This window comes from Synchiropus splendidus, chromosome 12, assembly GCF_027744825.2.
Source record: "Synchiropus splendidus isolate RoL2022-P1 chromosome 12, RoL_Sspl_1.0, whole genome shotgun sequence".
Lineage (NCBI taxonomy): Eukaryota > Metazoa > Chordata > Actinopteri > Syngnathiformes > Callionymidae > Synchiropus > Synchiropus splendidus.
In genome coordinates, this window is record NC_071345.1 from 3,344,925 (window position 1) to 3,370,017 (window position 25,093).

At 45.0% G+C, this 25,093-nt stretch overlaps 2 protein-coding genes across 7 annotated transcripts; one reads left to right on the plus strand and one right to left on the minus strand.

The window, feature by feature from the left end:
• Positions 1-466: 466 nt before the first annotated feature.
• mia3 (MIA SH3 domain ER export factor 3) lies at positions 467-14,352 on the minus strand. Of its 4 annotated transcripts, XM_053882177.1 has the most exons (28): positions 14,186-14,352; positions 12,903-13,036; positions 12,264-12,350; positions 10,306-12,187; positions 10,001-10,150; positions 9,421-9,738; positions 9,224-9,354; positions 7,118-7,249; positions 7,019-7,040; positions 6,867-6,955; positions 6,705-6,782; positions 6,097-6,207; positions 5,922-5,993; positions 5,747-5,851; positions 5,546-5,668; positions 5,384-5,471; positions 5,113-5,165; positions 4,958-5,048; positions 4,753-4,891; positions 4,472-4,634; positions 4,350-4,385; positions 4,215-4,282; positions 2,986-3,071; positions 2,623-2,736; positions 2,344-2,406; positions 2,228-2,274; positions 1,356-1,671; positions 468-1,254 (listed from the first exon to the last, which is right to left on the minus strand). In XM_053882177.1, the coding sequence occupies exons 1-28, from the start codon at positions 14,304-14,306 to the stop codon at positions 1,040-1,042; spliced, it is 5,034 nt and encodes a 1,677-aa protein (XP_053738152.1). In that variant the 5' UTR covers positions 14,307-14,352; the 3' UTR covers positions 468-1,039. The 4 variants fall into 4 exon arrangements, with proteins under 4 accessions (XP_053738151.1, XP_053738153.1, XP_053738152.1 ...); XM_053882176.1 differs by having other exon boundaries at positions 467-1,254; positions 2,228-2,406; XM_053882179.1 differs by lacking the exon at positions 2,623-2,736.
• Positions 14,353-14,714: 362 nt separating this feature from the next.
• taf1a (TATA box binding protein (TBP)-associated factor, RNA polymerase I, A) lies at positions 14,715-19,294 on the plus strand. Of its 3 annotated transcripts, none has more exons than XM_053881256.1 (11): positions 14,715-14,795; positions 15,652-15,815; positions 15,883-16,043; positions 16,188-16,301; positions 16,368-16,566; positions 16,726-16,847; positions 16,936-17,100; positions 17,171-17,237; positions 17,307-17,430; positions 17,494-17,648; positions 19,026-19,294. In XM_053881256.1, exons 2-11 carry the CDS (start codon positions 15,701-15,703, stop codon positions 19,106-19,108), a joined length of 1,305 nt encoding a protein of 434 aa, XP_053737231.1. In that variant the 5' UTR covers positions 14,715-14,795; positions 15,652-15,700; the 3' UTR covers positions 19,109-19,294. The 3 variants fall into 3 exon arrangements, with proteins under 3 accessions (XP_053737231.1, XP_053737230.1, XP_053737232.1); XM_053881255.1 differs by lacking the exon at positions 14,715-14,795 and adding an exon at positions 14,857-15,226; XM_053881257.1 differs by lacking the exon at positions 14,715-14,795 and adding an exon at positions 14,860-15,226 and having other exon boundaries at positions 18,956-19,294.
• Positions 19,295-25,093: the final 5,799 nt, after the last annotated feature.

Genomic DNA, 25,093 nt, shown 5'->3' on the forward strand with positions numbered 1-25,093 from the left:
ACTGAAAGATTCCAAGTCTCAGGTGAAACAAAGGAAGTATTGTGTGAGGGGAGGGAGGGAAAAAGAGAGTGCAGGCAGGGTGGCATGATTTATCAGAGAGTCGTGCTCACTGACATGAAGTTCAGAGACTCAGGAGTCAGAGATGGTTTGTGGGGAGGAGAAGCAGAGTTGGATGGAGAAGTGGAAGAGGCAGTAGCGAAGGGCTGATGAGGCTTCGTGAAACAGCGTCCTCACGAGAGGCACCTATCGCCCCAAAAATCTCAACGAAACCTCACATCAATTTTAAACCAAGACTGCCCTCTAGTGGGCTCTGAAAACATGGACACTGTTTCATGAAGCCTCACCAGCCCGTCACAAAGAAGTTCATGATGAAGGTGAGACTCGAGGACCAGGTGGAGGAGGAGGACTTGCTCTTCTGAAGGTGAAGGAGAAGAAAGAACAATTCCATATCTATGAAATAAATAAACCACTTTCACAACAAAAAAATAAGTTGACAGAAACAAACTCAAGCAAACATTGGTGGAATAACTAAACAAGTGGAATGGAACCGTCGACAGTGTGGAGGCTGAATGGCGCAGCAAACACGAGCTGATCACTGGCTCCAGAAGTTTATTGTTGCAGAGGCGACAAGTCTGGACTGTAACTAGCGTGTCATGCAGAGGAGCTGGAGCGACACCATGAAGCATCTTTTACATTCTTTATTATCCAAAAATGGAGCATCATAGTAAAATAAGTTAGAGGTCCGGCCACCGTGGCTCCGCCTCCCTTCGTGCGACTAGAACCATAATTTCCACAGGAAATGACATCATCAACACATCTGCCCTTAAAATCAATGTCATTTTAAAAACCGATAAAATTCCTCTGAAGCCATTTTTGCACAGTCTCCAGTACTGACTGTGTCACATGACCACCTCAACCAGCTAAAGGAGCACGTCTGGCGTCTTTGCAGCTTTTATTTCGTGACATGATCACCGCGTTGATTGCGAGTCCAAGGGCGAGGAGGGGTCAAGTCAGTCTGGGCCGGGGGACCTTTTAAGGCTTAGACCGGCGCCGGCCTCGCCGGGTCCTGAGAGGAGTCCTGCTTCAGGGGCCGATCCAGAGCGGGACCAGCCGGGGGTCCGGCTGAGAGCGGAGGGGCGTGGCTGTATACTTGGGCGGGGTGAGGCACGGCACCCGGGGGCAAGTCCATCGGGGGTCCGGGGAAGCGCATGTCCGGAGGGAAGGGGGCCCGTGGCCCCATCGGGCCTCGCACACCTGAGAGAGAGAAAGAGGATCTGAGGAGCAGAAATGTTGTCCAGCAGGAGGCGCACTGTCACACTCTTCTGATTTTAAATGGACTTGAACGGCTCACCCACCTTGCACAGGAGGCGGGGGCCTGTAGAGGTGAGGCGGAGGCGGACGGAAATGTGGCGGAGGTGGACCCCGGGGGTCCATCATGGGACCGGGTCTGGGCGCATACGTGTGTCCGTTGGCAGGCCGAGGGCCGAGCTCTACCCCCATGGGTCCGGGCAGGGGCATCCCTGGGTGTCCGTTGGCGGGGAGGGGCCCTGGGTGAAACTGGCCGGGTCGGGGAGGTCTGTACGGCCCTGGAGGAGGACCCCGACCCTGAGGGTCAAGCAGCAGAGGCCCCGGAGAGTCTCTGATGGGAGAGGCCAAGAAGGACCCCGGACCCTGGAAGGAGACAGAAGAGTTTTGTCAGAGGGGTCCTTGTCAGAGTGAAGATCCAAGAGCCACACCAGGTGCTTTATCAGAACCACACCACCCGAGCCAAATGTCTCTGAAGTTAGTGTCCGTGCAAAGAAGCCAGACACACACACAAGTGGGCCCCTCAGACGGTGAGGACGGTGCTGCCCCCTAACACCCTGACACACGGGGACCGGACTCACAGTACTCACGGGCTCCGGACTCTCAGTGGCGGCGTCGGCCTGAGACTCAGGGTTTATCTGAGGATCTACAGCCTGAGGCTGCTTCAGGACGAACACACATGAACACAGAAGGACTCAGTCCAGGCAGGAGAACCTCTCACGTCATCCACACACGCACCTTCACGTCTCACACAGAAGACATGTGTTTGGGAGCTAGGGCCAAATATACATCATGGCTAGCTGCCAACAACAAGACTAGAAGTGGTTCACTGAACAAAACTAGTCTCTGAAGGTTTGTTGACTGGTGCTAATGCTAACAGTTGAGTGGTCTGACAGAGGGAACAGGGTCTGCTATAACTTACGGAGGAGTCCATGTTGGTGGGGGAAGAGCTTCTAGGGCCCGGAATGTCTAGAAGAAAACACATTGAGTTCTGAAGACTGGACGGCTGTGGAGGAGGGGGGGGGCGAGTTGACTCACCCATCCCAGACATGTGCTTGCCGTCGGGGTAGCGGCCATGAGGGTCCGATGGGGGTCGCGGACCTGAAGTGAAGGAGAGGCGGCGTCATGAATGGAATATGACATGATAAAGATGGAGTACTTCGATCAGACAGAGACACGTGGAGGCGAGGAGAAGTCAGGGGTGCTGGATGAGGAAAGAAAGGTCTGGAAAGGAGGGTCCCGCGGAGGGTAGGGAAAAAAGAAGAGGGTAAAAGGAGGAATGTTGAGGCGTGTCGGGAACCGCTCCACTGGACTCACCATACGGGTCGATTCTTCGCCCTACCGGGGCTGATGGAGGTCTCCTGGGGCCCTCGATCATGATCGGGGGGGACGGAGCGCCCCCACTCACAGGTGAGGGCCCGTACGAGTCACCTGTGGTCATTCATGATAGAAAAAAGGAAGCAGGAACAAAGGCTGTGATCAGACGGTCAGTTTGGGCCAAAGGTTCTGGAGGTTGGTCGTGAAGAAGAAGAACAACAGTCCTGAGAGAATGACGGAAACATTCCACCACCTAAGTGAGGGCGTGACGCCAGCGCCGACACTGGTCTCCTCTCAGAGCAGACCCGCCCACAGACCCCAGGGTGGCGGTGACAGAGTCCAGCTCAGGAGCCACCAGCTTACCTTGCCGCAGGCCGGAGGCTTGTCCAGAGTTCGGTCTGAAGAGAGGAGCCCGGCGCTCGTTCAGCTGGGAGGACACCACGGCCAGTCTGGGACAGCAGAGACACCACATGTGGTGACACGCGTCGAAACTCAACACAACCGTCATGTCAGTGTGTGTGTGTGTGTGTGTGTGTGTGTGTGTGTGTGTGTGTGTGTGTGTGTGTGTGTCAGGCGACAACTATACACAACTCGTGTTTCCTTCAAATACACAAAGATCTGATTATGTGACATTTTACAAGGAAGAAGAAGTATAGCTACAGTTAGCGTTGATCCAGTGTCATTGTATACAAGCTAAAAAAAAATCATCTGGAGAGAGCTGCAAGATACAGACTGCCGTTACAGGAATCAGTGGATGTTTGCTCACACGGAGGCTGTGTCCCATTTCACTACTTAACACGAGCACTTCAAGACGTCATGCGTAAAGACAACGTGTCATTGGCTGCCGTGCTGTGTTGGGTTGTGTTTCCTGCATATTGAGTGTTGGAGATGTTATTGCAACCTCTTGCATCGGTGCTCATCATCTCACTTAGTTTGGTGAACCAACGGAGATGAAATGGGCGGAGCCTAAGCCGGTTTCACCTCTATGTTGACAGATCTCTTAGAGGTATGAGGATGTTAACGTTAGCCTGGATGCTAGCCCACTGTTGTTTGTTCAGAAGAAATAAAAACATACTGTTGTACATCCATGTTGTGGGACACGGTGGAGCATTTGGGTCGCTAAGTGTGATACCAGAGAAAGGCAACAAACGGAAGAGTAGTCCTGGCTACTAAAATGTCCCTGTTGTCCGATCCAACATTGTTTTTAAATGAAGTTCTTTGGTATCCTGAAAATCTAGCCACACTTCATATTCCCACTTGTTTCAAGTCAGCTCCGGAGCTCCCTGGGTTTGAAGGGACCATTTCAAGTGGTGAACGCTGAGTGCCTTCGGTCAGAGGAGGATTGGGACACGCTACACTGACACGTGACGCGCAGAACCCAGTGTTAGAGTCAGAAACGAGTGTTAGGGTGAGAAATGGGACACAGCCTAAATACTATCAGCCTAAGACATTATTATTCTTTTAAATAACAGTTTATTTTATATATATATATATATATATATATATACACACACACACACATTCATTCACACTATTGCACCATCTTCCAGATCAGTTCACCTCACTTCTACTTCAGCCTGACAAACACTCACTTCTCTCGCAGCTTAGACAACTCGATCTTCTCTTGGTTCAGCGCTCGCTCCGCGTTCCGAGCCTTCAGCTGCAGAGAGACGTTTCAGTTTAGTTAAAAATATTTTGGTTTTAATGAGGCGGTTTTGCAAACTCACCCAGTTGGAGTGTGTCTTGTTCTCCAGGTCTTTGATCTAAGGCCCCCCCCCAAAAAAAACACAACTCTGAGTCTGGAAGGCAGGAAGCGACAGATGCTAACCTGCAGCTCATCTGACCGCACCTGCTCTTTGTAGACCTCCTCTGTCTTCTTCATCTGCTCCTCCATCTCAGTGATGCGCTGCCTGAAGAGCTTGACTTGCTCCTCGGCTGCCACGGCTTTCCCTCCCACCTCGGTCAACATGCTCTCTTTGCTCTGGCGCTCAAGCTCCTCCTTCGTCAGCCTCCTGCACAGCAGCAAAAACACCTTTGATCAACAGCAGCTGGATTCCTGGCTTTTCCCCCTCCAGCTTTCTTCCTAAACTGCAAAGTCGCTCTGGAACAGTGAGTCGACTGCTCACTCACTGTTGTAAAGCGTTCTCCTTCTGCTGGTACATCTCCACCATGATCTCATTCTTCTGCTGAAGAACCTTCAGCTGGTTTTCCACGTGGCTCTTCTTGCTTTTGAGGGTTCCGATTTCGTGCTCCAGCTCCTGATGTTTCTCTGCATCAGAACCCAACACAGTGAACTCTCCCCGTTCACCCAGGAGCAGAACGTCAACGTTTGTACCTTCCAGCTCTTTCCTAGCCTTTTCTTCGTTCAGCAGTTTGGTCATGAAGCGATCCCTCTCTTCCTCGATCACTGCCAGCGTCGTCTGCACCTGCAGAGGAACCGTGGATTTTAAGATTCCTATCGAAAATCCAGCTGCTGTGTTGCCATCTTACCCGAGAAACGTCCATCATCTGCTTGATTCTGTTCTGCAAGACTGCCTTCTTTTCTGTGGGCCACAAAAACAGGAGGGATTTCTTTCAGCAACAATTAGTCTAGTAGCATTTCATTCGTTATCAAGCTCAACTTTCTCGACTCTAAAAGTTAAAAGTTGGACTTTTGGAGAATTTGTTTTTTAAGTTCCAATGCTTCATTCATTGGAATTACATACATAAAAATGGATGACTATTTAATGCTCAGTAATCAAAAGCAACAGACAGTACTTACCAGGTGCTACATCACCATTTGCTAACGTTTTGGAGTCTGATTTCTGAAGGTCACATGCTTCCAAGTCTGCCAGCAGATCTGACAAAACCTGAGGGCCAGAGTCAAATGATTAAGAAGCTGATAACTGTGAGGAATTGAATGAACATGGCGGTGAAGACTAACCTCCAGGCTGTGATCCTTCTGCACCAGAGAGTCCTCCAGCTCCTTCTGAGACTTCTGGTAGACTTTAATCTGGTCGCTCAGCTCAGTGTGTTTGTCCTCCCATTCTTTAATGGTCGATTTTAACTGCCAAAAGGTAAAATGAGAAGATCTCAGGTCGAGTTGTAGAAGCAGCTGTTAGTCAAGAGAAAGTCATTCTCCTACAGTTTTATTTTCTTCTTTCAGAACTGTGTATTCTTTCTGGAGGAGTTTCTGCTGAGCATTTCGGGCTTCTTCGCGAATCTTGGCCTCGTCCAGGAGAGCATTGGTCTGTGACACAACAACACATGAGCGTGTGCACACCAGAGCAGAAGTGAAGTAAGAGGTGAAAGTGATGCACCTTGGCCAACGCTTCCTGGACCTTCTTCCTATTGAGCTGCAGCTTTTCATTGGACTTCTCCAGTTTCTGAATCTGTAAGAGACACACCATCAACCTGACGCACAAGAACAACATTTTGCAGGTGTCTGGATACCTATCATGGCGAGACCATGAATGAGCAGAACAATAAACGCACCCTGGTTTCGTTCTGTTGTGCGTTTTCACGCTCCTCCTCCAGTAGCTTTGAATAGTCAATCTTTTCTTGGGCTATTCTGTCATTTTGGGCTTCGGCTTCCAAAATCTGAGCCTGTAAAGACACAAATTCAGAATCAGACAAGCAAATAGAGTAAAATTGACATGCAGATCATTTGAAATCCCTGCAGATAAGACAAGTCCAGAGCTCAAGTTGTGTCGTCAAATAAAGGTCTGGATAAGGTCGACATTCCTAGGTCACAATTTTGCTACTCTCATCATGAAACTGTACCTGCTACTGTGCTCATGCATGCAAGGCAGTTCCATCAAAAATTTAGAGCCATTTCTACTATAATGGAGGCTTCACTGCAAGTGTGCGTGTATGGCAGTAGAAGTGATACAAAAAAGCAGCAGAAAAAGTGAGAGTCTCAACCTTGTTGAGTAGGAATAATAATAAACAGTAACGGCTTTACGGGACAAAATGTTGCATTTATTTAAAATGAGAATAAAGAGGGAAAATATACGCGACAATGGAGATTCAGCTACACACAGAGTTTAAGACGAACAAATGGCAAGTGTGTGCGAGTTCCTGTTCATACAGCTCAAGTTTACCTGCAATTCTTCTATCTTTTTCATCGTACAATTGACATTCTCCGCAGACAGCTTTTGGTCTTCCTTCAGTTCTTCGGTCTAAAATGAAATGAAAAACATCAGAACAATTTTAAATCCTGATTGATGACTAAATTACAAGTAAACATGGTCTATGTTTCTTACGCGTTTCTGCAGTTCAGTTATTTTCTGCAAAGCGTCGTCCTTTTCTTTCTTGAGAGTCTGTATCTGCTCCGCTATCCTCTTCTCATCCACTATAAAGGGAAAAAAGTTGAGCCAATGTTGTCTTACCTCAGAGCCGGAATATTTGGTCTTACCTAGATATTCTTTTTTCTTCACCTGCACAGGAAACAGAATGAGAAATATTAGGTTTCATGTTGACCAGTACCAGATCCAGAACACGTCACCAAACCTACCGTCAACACGGTTCTCCAAAAGAAGACAGCAAAAGAGAAGACGCCGACTAAAGCTGTGACGACAACCGCCTGCCAGGGAAGGCCGAACAACGTCTCACCTGGTTTCCACTCTTCAGGCAGGAGGGAAATCATCTGGAAGCAGATGGAAATCATTTGCTGACATGTTCACAAATACACAGCCGGGTCGCCGCTCAAAAATCAAATCAAACAGAGACTAAAAGTGTGGTACAAATAAAGGACATCTAATCTAAACTTCATCTTTTAAAACGCAGGGCAGAACTACATGATGCAGAGACCATCTGGACAGGACCGTGAGAGACGGAACATTACACCAGCAGTGTGGGTCATTTGCTAACTGCTCACTCACAACTCAAGCTCAACTGGAAACAGAGACACAAAACTCAAGTTAACTGAAAGCACTGTGGTCAACTCATGTTTACATCAGTTTGTCTGCCTCAGATGGAAGGGTTCTTTCAGTCCACTGTTTCTCTGAATTCTACAAATGTAGTCAGCCATAGATGTTGAGAGATTCAGTACTTAACTGGAACAATAGCCCTTTCAGTGTAATGACATTAGTCGCCATTCATTGCACAAATGACATCAAGCCTAAACTGATTAAATCACATTGATCTGTTAACACTGAAAATGCAACTTTCATACATCAGTCCAACCACATAAGCAACCAAACAAGAGGTGACCCTCAACCTCACACACCAAAAGAACATTAGTGGATATTAAGGAGAAATACTGTACGTGGTTGAACACACCAAACAAGTCTGAGTAGCACAAGCTTCGACACTAGATCCTAGTTATCAGGGGGTAGTTCCACGCTGGCTCAAACCAACAAGCATCAAGTGTAGTAACACGTCAGCAGGCCAAAACAGCAGAAGAAACACTATATGATGGATCAAAGCTCCACTTACGTGCTGAAGATAGTTGAGGAAAAGCAGATATAAGCGTTCCTGATCCACCACGGGTCGTGTTTGAGTCTCGCTCTCCATGTCCGCACGCGTTTTTAGCAAACCTGATCTATTATGCTACTTTGACAGATGTTAGCTTGCTAGCCCGTTAGCTTGCTCAGACGTAAACACTATTCCGTGGCACGCAGACAGACGTGTCCCTTATGAACAAAACCCCTCATAGACAAGCGAATCCACAAGAAACTCGAAAGGTCATAGCGTCCGGGATAAAACTGTCTTTTTTTCGCCGTGCTGCATTCAATGAAAAAAAATAAAACGGCGCTTGACAAGAGAACGATCGTTTTCCCTGAAAAATAACTGCTATATTCCCCCGACAGCGTTGTAAAAAGGAATTAACTGCGATTAAATCTACGTCTTAAGGCAAACAATTAGCGCCTTCCGGCTCAAACACAAGCGCAGCGCAGATGAACTTCAGCCCTCAGTGCCGCAAACAGAGCAGGGGGCGGGGCGAGAGGCGTTGATGAACTGTCGGGATTTTTACCAAAACAAACGAGATCCTCATAAACCAAAATGCTGTCCACGATAAACTCTGCACTTTAACAATTTGTTCATAAACGAGATCGTAAAGCATAACAAACGAGTAAATGTGCGTGACATAATAATGTAAAAATAATAATTTCTTCACTTCACTGATGATTTTCTCTTGTATGGTACGTTCAAGTAACCTGGCGATGGACTTGACAGTGTTATCGGAATTGGGTCAGAGTGCAATGGCATTCAGAAACTGCAGTGAATAATTTACCAATGAGGCACAATCAAGAAAACAAACAATCATATGCATATGTGACAGCATAGGCATACGTAGTTTGAAATATCTATATTTTCAGAAAGTTCATGTTTGTTTTACGCATGCATGCTTCTGCAAATGTTACTAACCTAAGATGCAACACCGGCTGCGGCACATTTGACGTAAGATGCCAAAAGCTGCAAGCTCTCCCTGAGGTTAAAGATATCTATTGACCTCCCTTGTCAGCTAAATCGGAGACAGTCAGACTGAGGAATGACATTTTGGAAGTTAAGAAGAAGATTCAACCAAAAACAGAGAGAGAGCAAACGACTGTCTGTGCTAATAGGATATGAACTTCTGATGTCAGTGGCTAGACTACATCATCATCCTCAAACTCACCTCCACTGTCCACTCGAACACCTTAGCCTTGATCATACTGATGAGGCATCCAGTGTAAAGAAATCCAGTAGACCATATTCCAACTTCCTCCTCATGAATGTCAGACACGGCATCAAACAGGTTGAATTTTTCTGTGGGCAGAAAAACAATTCAATAAACTCAAAAGTTTCATTGGCAGTATGACAAATGGGACTCACCAGAGGGCGAGGTCTCGACATCCACCCCCAGGCCCATGTCGAGGGGACTCTCCAGAGTATCCTGCGGCACTTTCTGGTGCTCCGCCGTCTCCAAATGCGGCTGATCCTGCTTGTTTACGTTAAAGTGAGCGCCTTCCTCTTCCATGCTCACGTCAGCAGTGGGGTACACTTCTTCAGTAACAACAGGCTCTTCTTGGGTCGCTGCTGGTGTTTCCTCAAAACCTGTGTGGTTGTCACCACCGTCCGCCGCTGGAATGTCACCCAAGCTTTCTTCGATTGAGGCGGGCGAGCCTGTTGTCACATCTGGCGCGTGTTTATCTGCAATGATAAGACAACGCCGTGGCTATAAAGGTGGTAACAACATTTTTATAGCTCCTCGGCTCAGTTCAAACACACAACTCCGCTCAGGTTATATTTTTGAGGGGCTGAGGTGCTTCAGCAAAACCCACAAGGAAATCCTCTTCTTGAGTCTCTAACATCATTGCAATGACTTCACTCATCCTCCGACTCATTCACTCAAACTTCTACTGACTGACTTTCCACTTCTTTGTCCAGAAACCATAATACACTAACACACTACCTTCTATGACGACGCTCTCCTCCTGAGTGTCAACAACCCTTTCCTGGTGGTCGACAGCTAAGGGAATGTCGGCAATATCCACCTCTGGGACGGCAGCTTTTTCCTCCTCAACTGTGACGGCAGAGTTGTTAACATCCGGGTTGTGTTCACCTAAGCAAAATAGAAATAGTCTGAATCAGGGTGTAACAGTGAACAGAACTGACAACAAACTCAGGATCAGACAAGAGCTGCAAAAACGAGTCTCTTTTTAAAGTGATGCCATCATGTTGTTGAGAAAGACTGATGGTTTGAGTTTCTTCACTCACCTTGGACAACATCTTCTGCCTTCTCCTCTGCTAAAGGTGTGCTGTCTCTGGCTGTCGAATATTTTTGACGAAGGGTAAATCCCAGGTCCTGGAACTCATCCAGTATCTCCGTCTCCTCGTCTACAGTGTCATCCTGATCTGGATCGTTGTTTCTTTTCAGCCGCTCATCCAGCATCTTCTCTATCTCGTCCAAGATGGTGTTTTCGGAGGCTTCCAGGATTCGCTCCAGAGCGTTTTCAACGTCTTGCACCGTGTCTGACGGCGAGAGCCGAGCGGCCTGCAGCTCCAAGTCCAGGTCGGTGTACATGGACTCCAGTTTGTAGAGATTTTTGAGAGTGAGGAACTTGCGGAAGCGAGTCATGCTCTCCTCTGAGAAGTGAGTCCAGAGGAGAGTCAGGCGCCTTATGCTGTCGCTGTACTCTGGTTCCTGAGGAGGCTCAGGGGTGTCCACTCTTCCTGGTGAAAGGCTTTCAGTGTCTGTAGCATCAGTTTGTTCGTCCTGGTCTGGTTTCTGTGACTGAGAGTTAAGAAGAGCATTTTCATCCTCCAGCAGCTCTTCATCTGCCCGATCAGTGGTCACGTCTTCTGCCTTTGTTTCTTCTATAGAAAATTCAAATAGGTTAGCTTCAGTTTCTACATCTGGTTCTTGTTCATGGACTTTAATCAAACTATCATCATTGATAATTGTAACCTGAACTCCTTCTGTCTCTTCTGGTTCAGGTGCTTCCACTGCTGTTTTATTATCATCTACTATCATCTCAGATCCCACATTAGCTTCGGGACTGGGTCCATCCATCACTTCATCATTCAAAAGTGCAACTTTTGAATCCACTTGAGTTTGAGAATCAGGTAAATCTGGTTCTACTTGAGGGGTTGTGTTGTCTTCTGTAGGTTGTGGTGCTTCATCCAGAGGTTCTTCGGGCTTCGGAGGCTCTTCATCATCTTCAAACAGCAGCTTTTTGGAGTCACTGTCTGCATCCTCCACTTCTACAGCGTTTGAGCCCTGGTCTTCTACTGGATCTGGACCTTGTGGAAATCCTGTAATCGGTTCTTTGTCTTTCTTTAGTTCATCAAAACTCAGAGGTGTTTCTTCAACTGCTTCATCATCATCGTCGTCTTCATCCTCATCATCTTCATCAGAGCCACCAGTCTCTGGACGCTCTCCTCCCATCACCACTGAGAAGACCGAATCTCCAAGTTTGGTCCACATGCCTTTCTCCTCAGGTGTTCTGAGTTCCTGATCTTCTCTTGGAGGAACTTCTGGCTCTTTAACAGAATCATCCGACTGTTCCTCTGTGAAAGACAACAGCCGAGGTTCAGAACCTGCTTCAGCAGCCTCATCCTGATCTGTGCACTGCTGTCCGATCCCTTCCTCCTCTTCATTTGGAGAAGTTTTAGTGGTGATGTCAGCATCTGTGGCAATGGCATCAAAAGTCGACCCGAATGTTGTTTCCAGTTTTGGGATTTGCAACTCTTCAGAGACTGTCACCGGCTTTTTCTGCCCATGTTGCGGTTCCTCTATTTCATGTTTCATTTCTGCTTCTTTGGCTTCACTGTTGACTGAATCAGAGTCTTGTTGTGTGGGATCGCTCTCTTCCCTCTGTGACTCAACAGCTTCCTTCTCCTCCACGTCCTCAGTAGGAGGCTCTTCATCAGGCAAAGAGGCACTTGGATCATCAGCAACCACATCTTCAGAGCTGTAAGGCTCAAACAGTAGCTTCCCTTCATCCTCCACCTCCCCATCTGACGGTCTGGTATCTGCCTCTGTCTCTTCAGGCACTTTTGTTGCCTCATCGTCGCCCCTGGACGGGTCCAGCAATGAATCTATATCATAATTATCAAATCTATCAAATCCAGTGTCAAAACAGACAAAATCTGTTTCCTGTGAAGACAAAAAAGGATTATTGATATGATAACCAATTGCAATCTCTATTTAAATGACTTTGTCTTAACCGCACCTCAGCTGGAACTTCATGCTCTTTGTCAGTATAAACATGGTTTACTGCAATAAGATCCTTTGGGAAGTAGCCAAAGGTGCTTCCAACCTGTGGGCAAACACAAGAGGGAAAACTTTAAACCATTGCAGTGAGGTATTGACAGTAAACACATGCATGGGGAGGAGTCAATGATTTTCATAGTGCCAAGAAATGGAGAGAAATGTATTGATCCAAGTGGGTCATGAGTGGTGAAAGGTGCAGAATCTGACCCACGTGTTCCAACTGACACCTACCGGTCCTCCTACCCTCAAGTGAGTCTTAGTTTTCCTGACCTAGATCCACGTGTCCAGAGCACGTCTCTACTACATGTTAGTGCTAAAACAAAAACATTGCAGATATGAACACAAGAGTGGCCACGATAATTACAAAAAACGATAAAAACAAAAAAAAATATGAAAATGCAGGTCGATGTCAGAAGTCAAACTAAATCACAGGGACAAAACTAAAAATACATAATGAAATTTGATACAATACTTGTGCTACATTTTCTGTAATAAGAGCTTGAAAGTGCATTGTGGGACGAGTCGAACGAGAGGTGGCTTGTATGATGGTCCTCAACAGTCTACCTTAACACAGGTTTCATTCAGCAGCTACACTTACACTTCCAGCCCACATGTCGGTCCTCCTGCCTGACAGCTTGTAATACACGTAGACCGTGTCAGTCTTCTTGAATGATAAGAAGCGGCAGTCGGGTCCTGAGAAGTCTTCCACTGCTTTTCCACGGCAGAGCAGCACTGGGGGAAGAAAAAAAACAAGACAGAGAATATATTTGAACTGATTCCTTATTCACAAAAATGTTGACGGTATGACAATTACTGTAATAGTTTTTACTCTTATCTATTTTACAACCTTTTACAGTCTAACACCTCCATAAAAACAGCTGTCATTTGGTAAGTAGAGACTACCAGAGATGGCATAAGGAACTGGAGCAGATCCTTGGGTATTTTAAAAGTCCAAGTAGTCCATGGGCCTGTATATAATAAAAATCATATGACAACCATTGTATTATATTTGTTTTATGTATCGTTTCTCATTAAATATCAGGGGAAAAACAGTTATGTTATTAGTGTAAACTCTAATAACAAAAAGGTTGGCGACACCTGCGTCCAAATTCCCCACTGTGGGACAAATAAAGGGCATCTAATCTAATATATACTGATAATAAAGGAATGCAAACTCTAAATGATGAATCATATGATCGACAGGAATAGCAGCATAAGAATAAACAAGACGCGTTGAAATATATTAAAACATTATTTGCACCAATGAAGTCATCTCGATCAGACATGGATTACATCAATGTGATGTCAAGTTCACGACTTTAGGAAACGTCGCTCATAATAATGGGAATTAACCGTCTCGGGCGACGTGAACTATAAAAGGTGAAATCGCATTTGTCGCTCAATAATGGTATATAATGGGTGAGAGGGTGAATGGTTTAAATTGAGAATATCATATGTGACTAATAAAGCGTTATCTTCTTCTTGTACAACACATAAGGAGGTGTAGATACAATGCTATTCTAACAAATCTTGAAGCGTGTTTGCTGGGTTTTTCTTCTGTTTGTCTTCAGCAGCTGTTAGCCGGCGGCTACTTAGCCGCTAACGTTAGCACAGTACGGCAGGCCGGAGCTGCCAGGCAACCGGCCAACACACACCGCTACCAGGCGAAAGCGAGCAGCCCAAGTCTGGGTCCAGGAGGACGGCGGGGCCGTGCTACTGGTTCGAACAACTTCGCAATTCAGCGTAGCGATAAGACAAACAAAGGCGAACGCGGTGGCCGATATCGAGCGGCAACAGGTCCGGAGATAAGCCGCAGTTTATGGCTGCTAGCCTGGTCCGGATGTGGGGAGAAGCATCCTGGAAGATGGCAACCAAACTTACTGCTGCACTCCTCGTCCGCGCATCTTTTCAAGTCCGAGAAGCGCTTCTCCAGCGCCGCCGTGGAGATAAAATTAAATAAAAGTAATAAAAAGCCTTTCCGGTAGAACTGTTTTGCTGCCATGCTGGCAGATTGGAGGCGGGGGGCTGAGAGTGGAGCAGCTGGAGCTCAAGCGCTGGGCAGACGAAGCCGACACGTCAGCAGAGGGGCCGTGGCCAAGCGCTGCGGCTCCGAGACCTGGACACTTTTCTGCCATTTAAATGCGTCCTGCCAGCTGAAAACACGGGGGAAATGTCCCAAGCACGTTCAATGATTGCAGCACTTATATCAAAGTGATGCAATATGTTTAACCTAACACCTATTTTTGCCAAAAAAGTAGTGTGTCGTGGCCACGACAGCGAGACTGCAGCTGTAAAGGGGTGCTGCAGTGGTCAGTAGCTACGGAAGTGGTGCCTCACAGCTTGTCATTTTCACACTCGAAATTGAGTATTTCAACCAAAGTTGACAATCGCTTGCACAAATCGTTTTGTAAAGTGAGGCATGAGAGCAGGTCGAGACAAGCCGGGACTGTTTAGAAGAATGCACCACTGAGCCGAAGGATCAGGGCGATGAGTGAGTCAGGATGATGCGGTTGTTTGCTGATGAAATAGTTTCGTTTTTCTGAACTCAGGTCTGCTAAAGAGAATTTTGTGCAAACAAACCCCATTGTGGGAAGAATGAAGGCTGTCTAATGTAATCGAAATGGAACGTTGTTGGTCTTAAAAGAAATAACTTCTCATATGAACCATGTTGTTGGACTGAGGGAGGAAACCACAGTGTCAAGCATAAACGTCACACAGAGGGGATCCGCAACCTTATTTCGACTGACTTTACTTGTCAAAGTTTCAATGATACTCAGAAAGACAAATCAGTTTTGAGATGTTGTTCCGAATCGCGAAACATCCTCGTCAGCTTCCGTTGCTACGTCATATGTGAACATGGCGGCTGTCAACAACACATCGTGTTGACCGTTACTATATTCGCGTTTCGACCTAACTGGGAAGGTATTATCTGAATTATTTAAAGCAGTGTTCAACTGTTGTTGTCTTTTATGTGTGTAATCTTTTTGACTTGTCTTTTATATGTCGATTTGTTTGTGCATGGGGTAACGATTAAAATAATAAGGCGTCAAATGTGAAGACTTCAAATACTTTCAAACTCGAGTTTATACTCATTATATAGATCCGAATTCTCGTAAAATCTCGACTTTTGTGGCGTTTCTAAACTAATGTACATCAGTAACAAGATCTCCAGATAATCTTACTGATTACATATATTACGATATTGTCAATATATCTTTCTTCCTTCTGTCATTATGATTGAGTCAATACTTTGCACTTAATTCAATGTTATCTTTGTAACAGTAATCCGGCGCGTCGTCAAGCAACATCATGCTACAATGTTTATGATTTGGGTATTGTTTATGAAGGTCCGCTCAAGCATCTTCAGGAGTATATATAGCGTTATCATCTTGAAAAATGGAGGTGGAAGATGGAGACGATCATCATCTCGCAGACGACGAGATGGAAGGACCGTCCAAGGATGACCAACGTGTAAAGCCCCCGCTGCCTTTAGCAGTGCCTTTCTATAAATGTGAGTCATACTGAGGGAATTGTTGCATTTTTATGCTTTACTCTGACTGACCTTTTTGAGTCTGCAGTGTTGTCTCAAACTGGATTCCACCAAAGCGCAAGAGAGTGTCTGGAACATATCAGAGAATCGATGCTGCATCACAGATGGCAGGAGGCAGCCGAGTATATTGGGTATTACGCCCAAAGCCTTGACGGCAGAACAAGAATGATGAAGCGTGAGGTTCCGGAGGTGACTGTGCTTTTTTACCTTGTTGACGACATATTTCATTCATTCATTGAAAGATGGTCTCTGACACCCAGATGATTTTGCTGCCTGCTATCATCAACGTGACTTGCAGTGAAAATGAATCGATACATTTCAACTTCTCCTCAGCTGATTTGGCGAGTCAGTACAGAAATCCTACACCACCTCCCTAACTCAAAGATGGGCGACTACATCGCCATCTACGACTGCCTCAAACACATGGGAGTCCAACATTACCTGATGGTACGTTCCCGGCTGGACCCCTCTGATATGTTTGGACGTTTAACCTCTCAAATCTCGCTCATGCAGATCTCTCTGGAGCAGGCGTTCCACCTGCTGCTGCACAACCAAATAGAAGACGCGCTTCAGCATCTTAAAATTGCTGAAAGTTGGCGGTATGGAAAAGTGTCAGCCGGTCAGCAGCAGATGACCTCGCTAATCCAGGCGTACAGGAGTCTGCTGGATTACGTCATCTGGTGCAACAAGAAAGCTGCCCTCTCTGACAACAGTAAGAAGACACTCAGCTGTCTGTTGTGTTGACATACGGGACTAAATCAAACTTGTGTTTGAATGCACATATCATCCGTAACATCTGTTGAGTAGAAAATATGATTTAGTGACTCAGGGATATAAAAAAAAAGACACATTTGTATCTCAATTCTTCCAGAGGATGATGATGTCAGTGGCGAAGAGAGGAGTAACCTCTACTTCAGACAGGCATCTGTGGTATTGGTGGAGGTTTTAAAGAGTCCGGGTGTTTGGGATCCTTTCATCCTGAGTTATGTGGAGGTAAATTATGAAACCTGCTCTTCCTCTTAAACCTTCACTCCGTCATCTCCAACGTTCCCAGTCCAACGCTGTTGTTATGCCTCGACAGATGCTGCAGTACTATAACGACCACGAGGGGGCAATAAATATCCTGCATAATTACGCCAGTGACAGCAGTTTCCCACCGAACCCCAACGCTCAAGTCTACCTGTACCAGTACCTGCTGAAGCAGGGAAGGAGGACAAAGCAGAGCCAATTGATCAACGTGCTAAAGGTTGGTGACGCTTCCATCAGACATGTTTCGTTCTGTTTTTGCCGGTCATGAGTGGATGAATTGATCGCAGGCCCTTCACGCGCTTGTGCCGAGTCATGAGCTGATGTTGGAGTACAGCCGCCTCCTGCAGGAGTCAGGTGAGTCACAGCCAAAACTCAAGAATGTGGAAGGCTTTTTCTGAATATATTTTAATGCGTGTTGCACAGATGAAGTCGACGACCTGTCGCAGGCGTTGGGGGTCGTCCTGGATATGTTGGACTTCGCCTGCTGGAGCCGAAGCCTGGACGCGTGGACGCGCTTACGAGCCATTATTGATGAACTACAGCAGCAGTATGTTAGCTGCAGGTGTAGTAAGAGATCTGCACGTCAATATTAATCCACTGATTTCCGCAGCCAGGACTGGGAGACGGTGATCGCTGATAAAATGGCTGCCAGGACCGACTGGTGGCCGTTTCTTCACTTCACACGCTTCCACGCCACCCAGGACGCCGAGGAGTCCCCCGATTTGAAGGAGGTGAAAGTGGGGTTGCTGCCCATCCTCTTTCCAGGTGAGAGTCCTGACTGCCTCGCGAGGATAGTTTCATTTCAGAGCCAACAGTGGGCACTGTCTTTGAGTTAAGGCAGACCTGGGGAAAGTGTGACCGGGGGCCAAATGCAGCTTTTTGTGTTTTTGTAGCCCTCATGAGGTCAGACTAAAACTGTGCAACTGATAAGTAGTCGCAGCAGTAGACTATTTTTTGTCTTGTTTCTTACTTAGCATTACTATTTCTACAGTACTTATAACATGTTCAGGACTAAAATTTCTTTTCGTCTGCCATTTTAGTGAGTATTTTTTCTTCCTCAAAATACATTGAAAGAAAATTGAAAATATATTTTGAAATTAATTTCCTTTTAATATTTCAAATATATTTGTGCTATAGTTTTGTTATTATTTATATTCAAATTAAATCCCACATTAAATGGAATATTATTAGGTCCCATGTCATATTTGCGCTTTTTAATATCCTTGCTTCCATTGAATCTTTAATGGTTTGTTTCGTCTTTGTTACCAAAGATATTTTTTTCCGCCACGTTTCTTAGTCATTGCCGCCTTCCTTTTGGCATGGCGGCCCCTCACAACATATTTCATGGGCCTTTGAAACTGCGAGTCCTTTAATAAAGTTTAACCGCTCAGTTTATGTTTATGTCCAGGACAAATCTGCCCCATCCATGTGTTTGAGCTCAGGGATCGGTCTTTGAAGATGCGGTTGTAGACTTCCAGGGTGTCATGGAGTTGACGTGTGGTGCAAACATGAAGCCTTTAAGACATTTAAGAACACCTCTTTACGTCTGTATTTCCTTGTCTCTACCATGCCGAAAGGCTTTCTCCACTGGGACTAAAGTCAACCTAAAAAAAACAATATATAATACATAATAATTAATGTCAGTAGAATTTAACTGCAGCTATAGATGAAATATGTTTCATTAAGCACTGCATTAATCGGAATGTATGAATGTGTTATTCAGCCAAAGGTTGTGTGTCAAATGCTCCAGTTGTATCGTGTCAAAATGTTTAAATACATTAGACAATTTCAATAATTCAGACACACAACTAGTAGAATAGAATAGAATAGAATAGCCTTTATTGTCCTTGTACAGTGTACAACGGAATTTGAGCGCTACTCCCTTGGTGCAAAACAATGTACAAAAGAATATATCAAAAAACAATCAAGCATGCAGAGAACAACCAGTGAAACCAGTAAAAAAAAAAAAACGCGATACAGTGTAGATAAACTTGATACATGTTTTATTAAGTGGCCAGATTAATTCCATATTTTTTAACCATCTCATCTATTATTTTTTAAATTGTTTTCAGGCCAGAAGTTTCGCTATTCTGGACTTGGGAGATGACCTTGCAGCTTGTAATGACAGACTTTGTCCACCAGATGACGCGCTCCTTCTATTCGTCGTCTGGTGGAGCGTGACGCGGAGTCCGCGCTCCAGTGGCACTGACCGTCCCCTGGGCTGACCCCACGCGCAGCCCTCACGTGGGTCTGAAGTCACAGTGGAGTGGACGCACCAGCCCCAGGGCTGCGTCAGCGCTTTTGTCAGGACTGAGTACTGTGATGTGAAGTGACAGCTGACGGGGCGGAGTGTTCGTGTCTCCACCACGTTCGTAAGATACACAGGATTTTTTTAAAAATAAAGATGATGAAAACGGATGTATTTCTCTGTGGTTACCATGGCAACTGTGCAGCAGCATCATCGCAACACTACAACTCATAGTAAAGCTGGTGATACACATAGTGCGACTCCTGCGCTCTTACATAAGTGGAGGGGCAGCTGCAGAGCATGTCGCCAGGAAACATGGAAACTCATCAGTCATCAGAGGAATACGGAGCCAGAACAGGTCGAGCTAGGAAAAAAGATCCCAGTCTCAACAACTGACTGGGATCTGAACAGGTCAGGACTCTTTTAACCACAGGGTCATCCAGGATGACTCAGTCCAGAACCTGGAAGCTGGAGTTTAAAGCCACCAGTCGATGGAGAGGTTTGTCTCTTGGCTCAGCTCTGAAGACACTGCAACAGTTTGTCCTTCCCTCACTCGTGAACCAGGCCACAGGATGCTTGAACTCACTGCCTGCTGAAGGATCTCCTCTCCAGCCTGTCCACCCCACTCCTTTCCCCTCTGACTGGTCACTGACTGATGATCTATTAAATACATAACACTTTTTTATACTTGCAATAAAATAGAAATAGAAATTGCTCCATTCTCACACCAATTATTGTTGACTATATTAGAGAATATTTTGTATTTTAACTCCCATTTTGTAAATTAATATCTTTTATTTTTTCCCCATTCATATTTCGACCTTTTCAGTCCATATTTTTGATCTAATTTTGATTTATTTTCACATTCATTAAATGTATTTAATTATCTTTAAATTCTCTCTTTCTCTTTTTTAATTTTTTTTATTTTTTACCCATATAGTCAGGCTTTCTAACAAAGTATGATCCTTTTCTGTGCTGCTGAATGTTCCGCTGGTCTTGCTCCTCAGACCAGCTCCTCTTGTCCCCACTCAGAGCCTCAGCTTCCCCACGTTGTTGGTCCGGGTTTGATCTTCCCCCTAATTCCTGCCGCAGCTCCAGCCTTCCCCATTTTCCAGCCTCCTGCCAGCAGAGCGCATCAGTATGTTAAGTCCAAATTGCAGGGCGGGAATTATCCCACGTTCTCGCTCCGTATCTCCCCCTGACCTCGCAGGCTTCACAGGTCTCTGCAATTACAGGGATGTTCCGCTGTCACGCTGCTGCTGTGGAAAATCCTGGGAGCCACGCAAACACGCCGTATCTCTGGTGTGCGTGTGTGTTGGAAACAGAACTGAAGTTCAGCAACATACTTAAAATTATTTTGTGTACATGACTGGCATAGAGATAATAACAACTAGGGTGGAGGCCCCGGGGCACACCTGTGTTGCCCCCTTCAACAAAAATCAAATACTATTAGAAATAGATAGAAACATGAAGGGAAAGATCTAAATCAAAAAAAGAACATATTAGTGTCAAAATAATAAATCCAATAAATAACAATTTACTGAGTGTGGAATGAATTGGTGCAGCAAGAGACTGAGACGCTCTCATGAAGCTTCATGAAGCAGTGTCATATTTTTCACTGCCCACTAGATGGCACTCTCTTCCCTAAAATCTTTTGCAGTTTCCGTGACACCTCCCCTCGTCTTTAAACTGAGAGCGCCACCTACTGAGCTCTGAAAGTGAAGACACTGTTTCAGCGTCGCACTACTGAGACGCACCACTAGATGTTGCTATGTTTCCCGCACGGTCGAGCGGCTTCCCAAAAACCTTCTCTGAACGTGACACAGGTTTGTTCCCGGGAGCAGAAGTGGATCTCAATAATGCAACAGGGTGGAAACAGGCAGGAGCTCGACTGACTGGCATCCACCGACCTGGACCTCCAGCAGAGGCAGCACGTGCTGCGTGATGATAAGTGGCTAATCCCAAAACGTGCTTCTACCCGTGGGCTGAAGGGGAACTTGTGAATTATTCAGCCATGATGCAAACCTCAGAGGACACGCTTGACTTGGGCTCTGGAGTTCACGCTCCAGAAACATCCAAACAACATCAGCCAGACGAGCAGCCAAGTGTCGCAGCACGATTCAGGTCAAACCATTTTACTACCAAGTGTTTAACTTCACCAGCTGCTTCCACCTCACTTGGTCATGTGAGCGCCCCCTAGGGACCATTGTCCACAAGAAACCAATATATTTCAATATTATTCATCAGTTCATTGAGAAATAAAACTTCTCTTTTCAAAGCAGATTTTTAACTTTATTTTTACCTGCATTTTTAAATTTATACGACTTTTTTGTGTTTATTTATTCATTTAAATGTGTCAAAAGTCGAGTTTGGCCTGAATAGCATTTTTGTACGTAAAAAAATGATCATAACAAATGAACAAAATTAAATAAATTGGGCTCCATATATACAGTACACACACACTCCAAAAATGTTACTAATATGAAAAAGATAGTAATTCAATAGCTGTTAAGGAACATGCACATGGATTTTTCTACTGGTCAAATATTAAAAGGTCAAAGGTCGTTTCAGGTGTAACTTCCTGTTGTGCTGGCTGCCCATCCTTCAATTCACAAATCTGGTTTTTCCCTTGTGTTCGTGCCTCTCTGGATCGGAGCGTGAGGTCAGATTAACAAACGCCTGCCGACTGAACGGCAGCATTCACCCCGGGACAATGGGGCCGTGAGCCCTGTCATGACCTGTCGAGCGGCTCATCGCGTTGATGTCACCCTCTGACTCACGCTGTCACGGCGGTCGCCCTGGACATGACGACGTCACCGGCCGACACGGGTCACTGTTGTAGCTCGGTGCGTCACTTCAATCCGCTCTTTCTCATCCACAGTGGTTTTATTACTGTTCAGTGAAGAAGCTGAAGCAGAATTAAATTTCTGTTCATGCCTTTGAGCTGTTCGACATGTTCGGGCCAAGTCAAGTGTCAAGTGAAATTGTGATTTTAATGTATAATGGAGGGCTTCTTCTTGACTGAGAATCAGAAAGGCTTTATTGTCTCTGTCAGTGAAGGTTCCACAGACTTGAAATTGTCTTGCAATTGTGCTTTAAACTTCAATAACATAAAAAAACTGCGAATACAAAAATAGGATATATATATATATAATAAATCTCTTTATTATATATATATATATATATATATATATATATATATATATATATATATATATATATATATATATATATAAATGAATGGAGGAGGAAATTTGAAAGAGAATCAGTTTCAAAGAAAAATCGAACAACTGAAAAAAAATCCTTTTAGGAATAAAGAAAAATGTTTATGTGTATGATAGAATATGAGAAAAGATTTTATATGATCTGCGGAAAGGAAATAACAATTTAACAGTCAAAGGCTATGAATGAACCAAAGAAAAAAACTGTAAAAATAAAATAAAATACAAATACTTGGAAATGTATAAAAAGGATGACACAATAAATGAAAAACAAAGTCCCATAAAGTGAAACAAACAAGAAGGAACTGAACAAAACAACATGAAAATACAACCTGATTATCAAAAAAATTTATTGGCTAAAATAAAAAAAGTATTTAAAATAATGCACACATACAAATACTAGCAAAATGGTGGAAAACTTTACCACTGTCCTAAAAAGTAAAAAAAAAAGGAAATAAAAATGGCGTGAAAAGACACACGACTTGACGTTTTCTGTGGCTGTGTGTAGATTGAAGGGGAATCTTCCATTGTACTTCAAACTGATCAACACTCGCTCTGCTCTCATCTCTTCTGGCTGATGAATCCCTAGAAGCTGTTCGAAAAGGTCAGAGAGGAAAAAGGTCGTCGTCTGGTCAGAACATTAAACACCTCTTCAGTATTCATGCTGCAGCGCCGCACATCTGTTATTCATGGAAACTTGTACATCCTCTGTTTCTGCACCTGCTGTCGCTTCACTCTCAGTGTCAAACAAGAAGTGGAGCGTTTCGCTGTTCTGACAGCACCAGCAGATTGTTCGCGCTAAAAAAACAGAGCAGATAAGTTTGAGCCAAAGACTAAAGAAATCACTTTAACAGCCAGAAGACTTGAAAATATTTTCATTCATTTCTAAACATTCAGACACAGACAGATTTGACTAGAAGACAAGTGATCTCGTCTTCAAAACAAGTAACATGGTTTGAAAGAGCTATAGAGACGTCCTCCCTCAAGGCATGGTTACAGTGTAAAGGAAGCCATTTTTCTGACATTTCTTCTCCTGACGACAGACTACAGAGCTTGACTACAGAACAAACGTGCAGTTTTTAAATCCATAAATAGTACACCAATAGAACAGTAAATATTTGCACCCTAAAGGCATATTTGGAGATAAAAGGACGCCATTTTCTCACTGTCATAACTGCGCTGTTTTAAAACCATGAATACGACATGATTAATTTAGATTAATTATTCGACCTAATTAGATGCACTTTTAATGCCTTGGTTGCCATTTATTTCTGGAAGTTATGGCAGATTTATTTCGTTTAGTTTACTAGTCCAGCTTCAGAGATCTGTAAAGACCTGAACCCTCTCGCTAGCTTGGCGTCCTCCCTTCATTCTTCGCTATAAAACAAACCACTAAGTCATAAAGGAGAAGTTTTTAAAGCACGATTAATTCAGATTAATCGATCGAAATATTGAGATTTAATCTTTAATCTTTATGCGCTTTAATCTGTAATGATAATATCTATTTTTTCATTTCTGAAAATAAAGATACTGACAGAGAGATCAAGTTCACTCGTTCTGCTTGAAAGAATGATGTTATTTTATGCTACAAATTGGACACGATTAATTTAGATTAATTAATCGACTGACTGAGTTGCACCTTAAATCTCTATAAATCAGTTTTGCAAAAGTATTTTCAGTTATTTCTGAAATCAAAACTCATAGATTTATTCACTTGGTGATAAACCAATTCTTGAAGCAGCTATTGCGCCCTCTAGCGACAAGGGAGACATTTCCCGACACCCTCTCTCAATAGCTTGACTCCTCCCTTTTCTTTTCTCGACTCAGTAAATCACTTACATAACGTCTGAAGAAACCGTTGGAATCACACTCTAAATCTTATTTTTAGTCCACAACATTAGCGCTTGCTAATGCACCCCGCCCCCCACAGCCATGCAGAAGGTGACCCCCACCTCCACTCGCTCCTGGAGCCAGTTGCTATTTCGGCGCAGCCAGCGCTCGCACCGCCATCGTTATTTATACGGTCTTATCTCTGTGTTTGAGTCAGAGCGAGGGTTTCTGCTAAATTGGCCTCAAATTTGCTTCGCGACCTCTGGTGGAGTCGGCAGAGGCTCCTGTGGGTATAAATATCAGAGGACATGGCTCCACTCATCCATGTGTGATAAGCCTCCACTCTGGAGAAGGTCAGGGCTCATTGTGGGCCTCCGTTCCAGGCGCCGTGACGCCTTCACGTGGTGGCGTGAGAGAGCCCGGTCAGACGGTGAGAGCAGGTGACGCCGAGCCTCCGTTTAGAACTGTAAGTCAACGGTTGCTTACATAGTTTTCATCGTTAGTTCAACAATATTTGGTTGTTGCTAAGTGACCGTGAGGGTGAATCACCCCTCCTCAGGCGAGGGGGGCGTGCCAGCTCTGCTGAGCTGCAGACCGGACCCACTCGGAGAAGTTAGGGCTGCAGAGCAACGTTTTTCAACCTGGGTGCCTCGGCACACTAGCGTGACCCGTGAGAGAGCGTCAGGTGAGCCGTGGGAAAATGATCCAGTTTCACCTCATGTGTCCGGAGATAGAGGCGGGCGATACGATGATGTTAAATCATGACAATGAGAAGGTGTTGAGGAGCAACCAAGGTGAGGAGAGCACATGGATTCACTGCCATTCTTTCTCTCCACTCCAGTGTGTTGATGCGCTGAACTGTCCGTCAGTCAAAGCAGCGCTGCTGTGGTGCGCGGCGCTCCTCTTCCCAC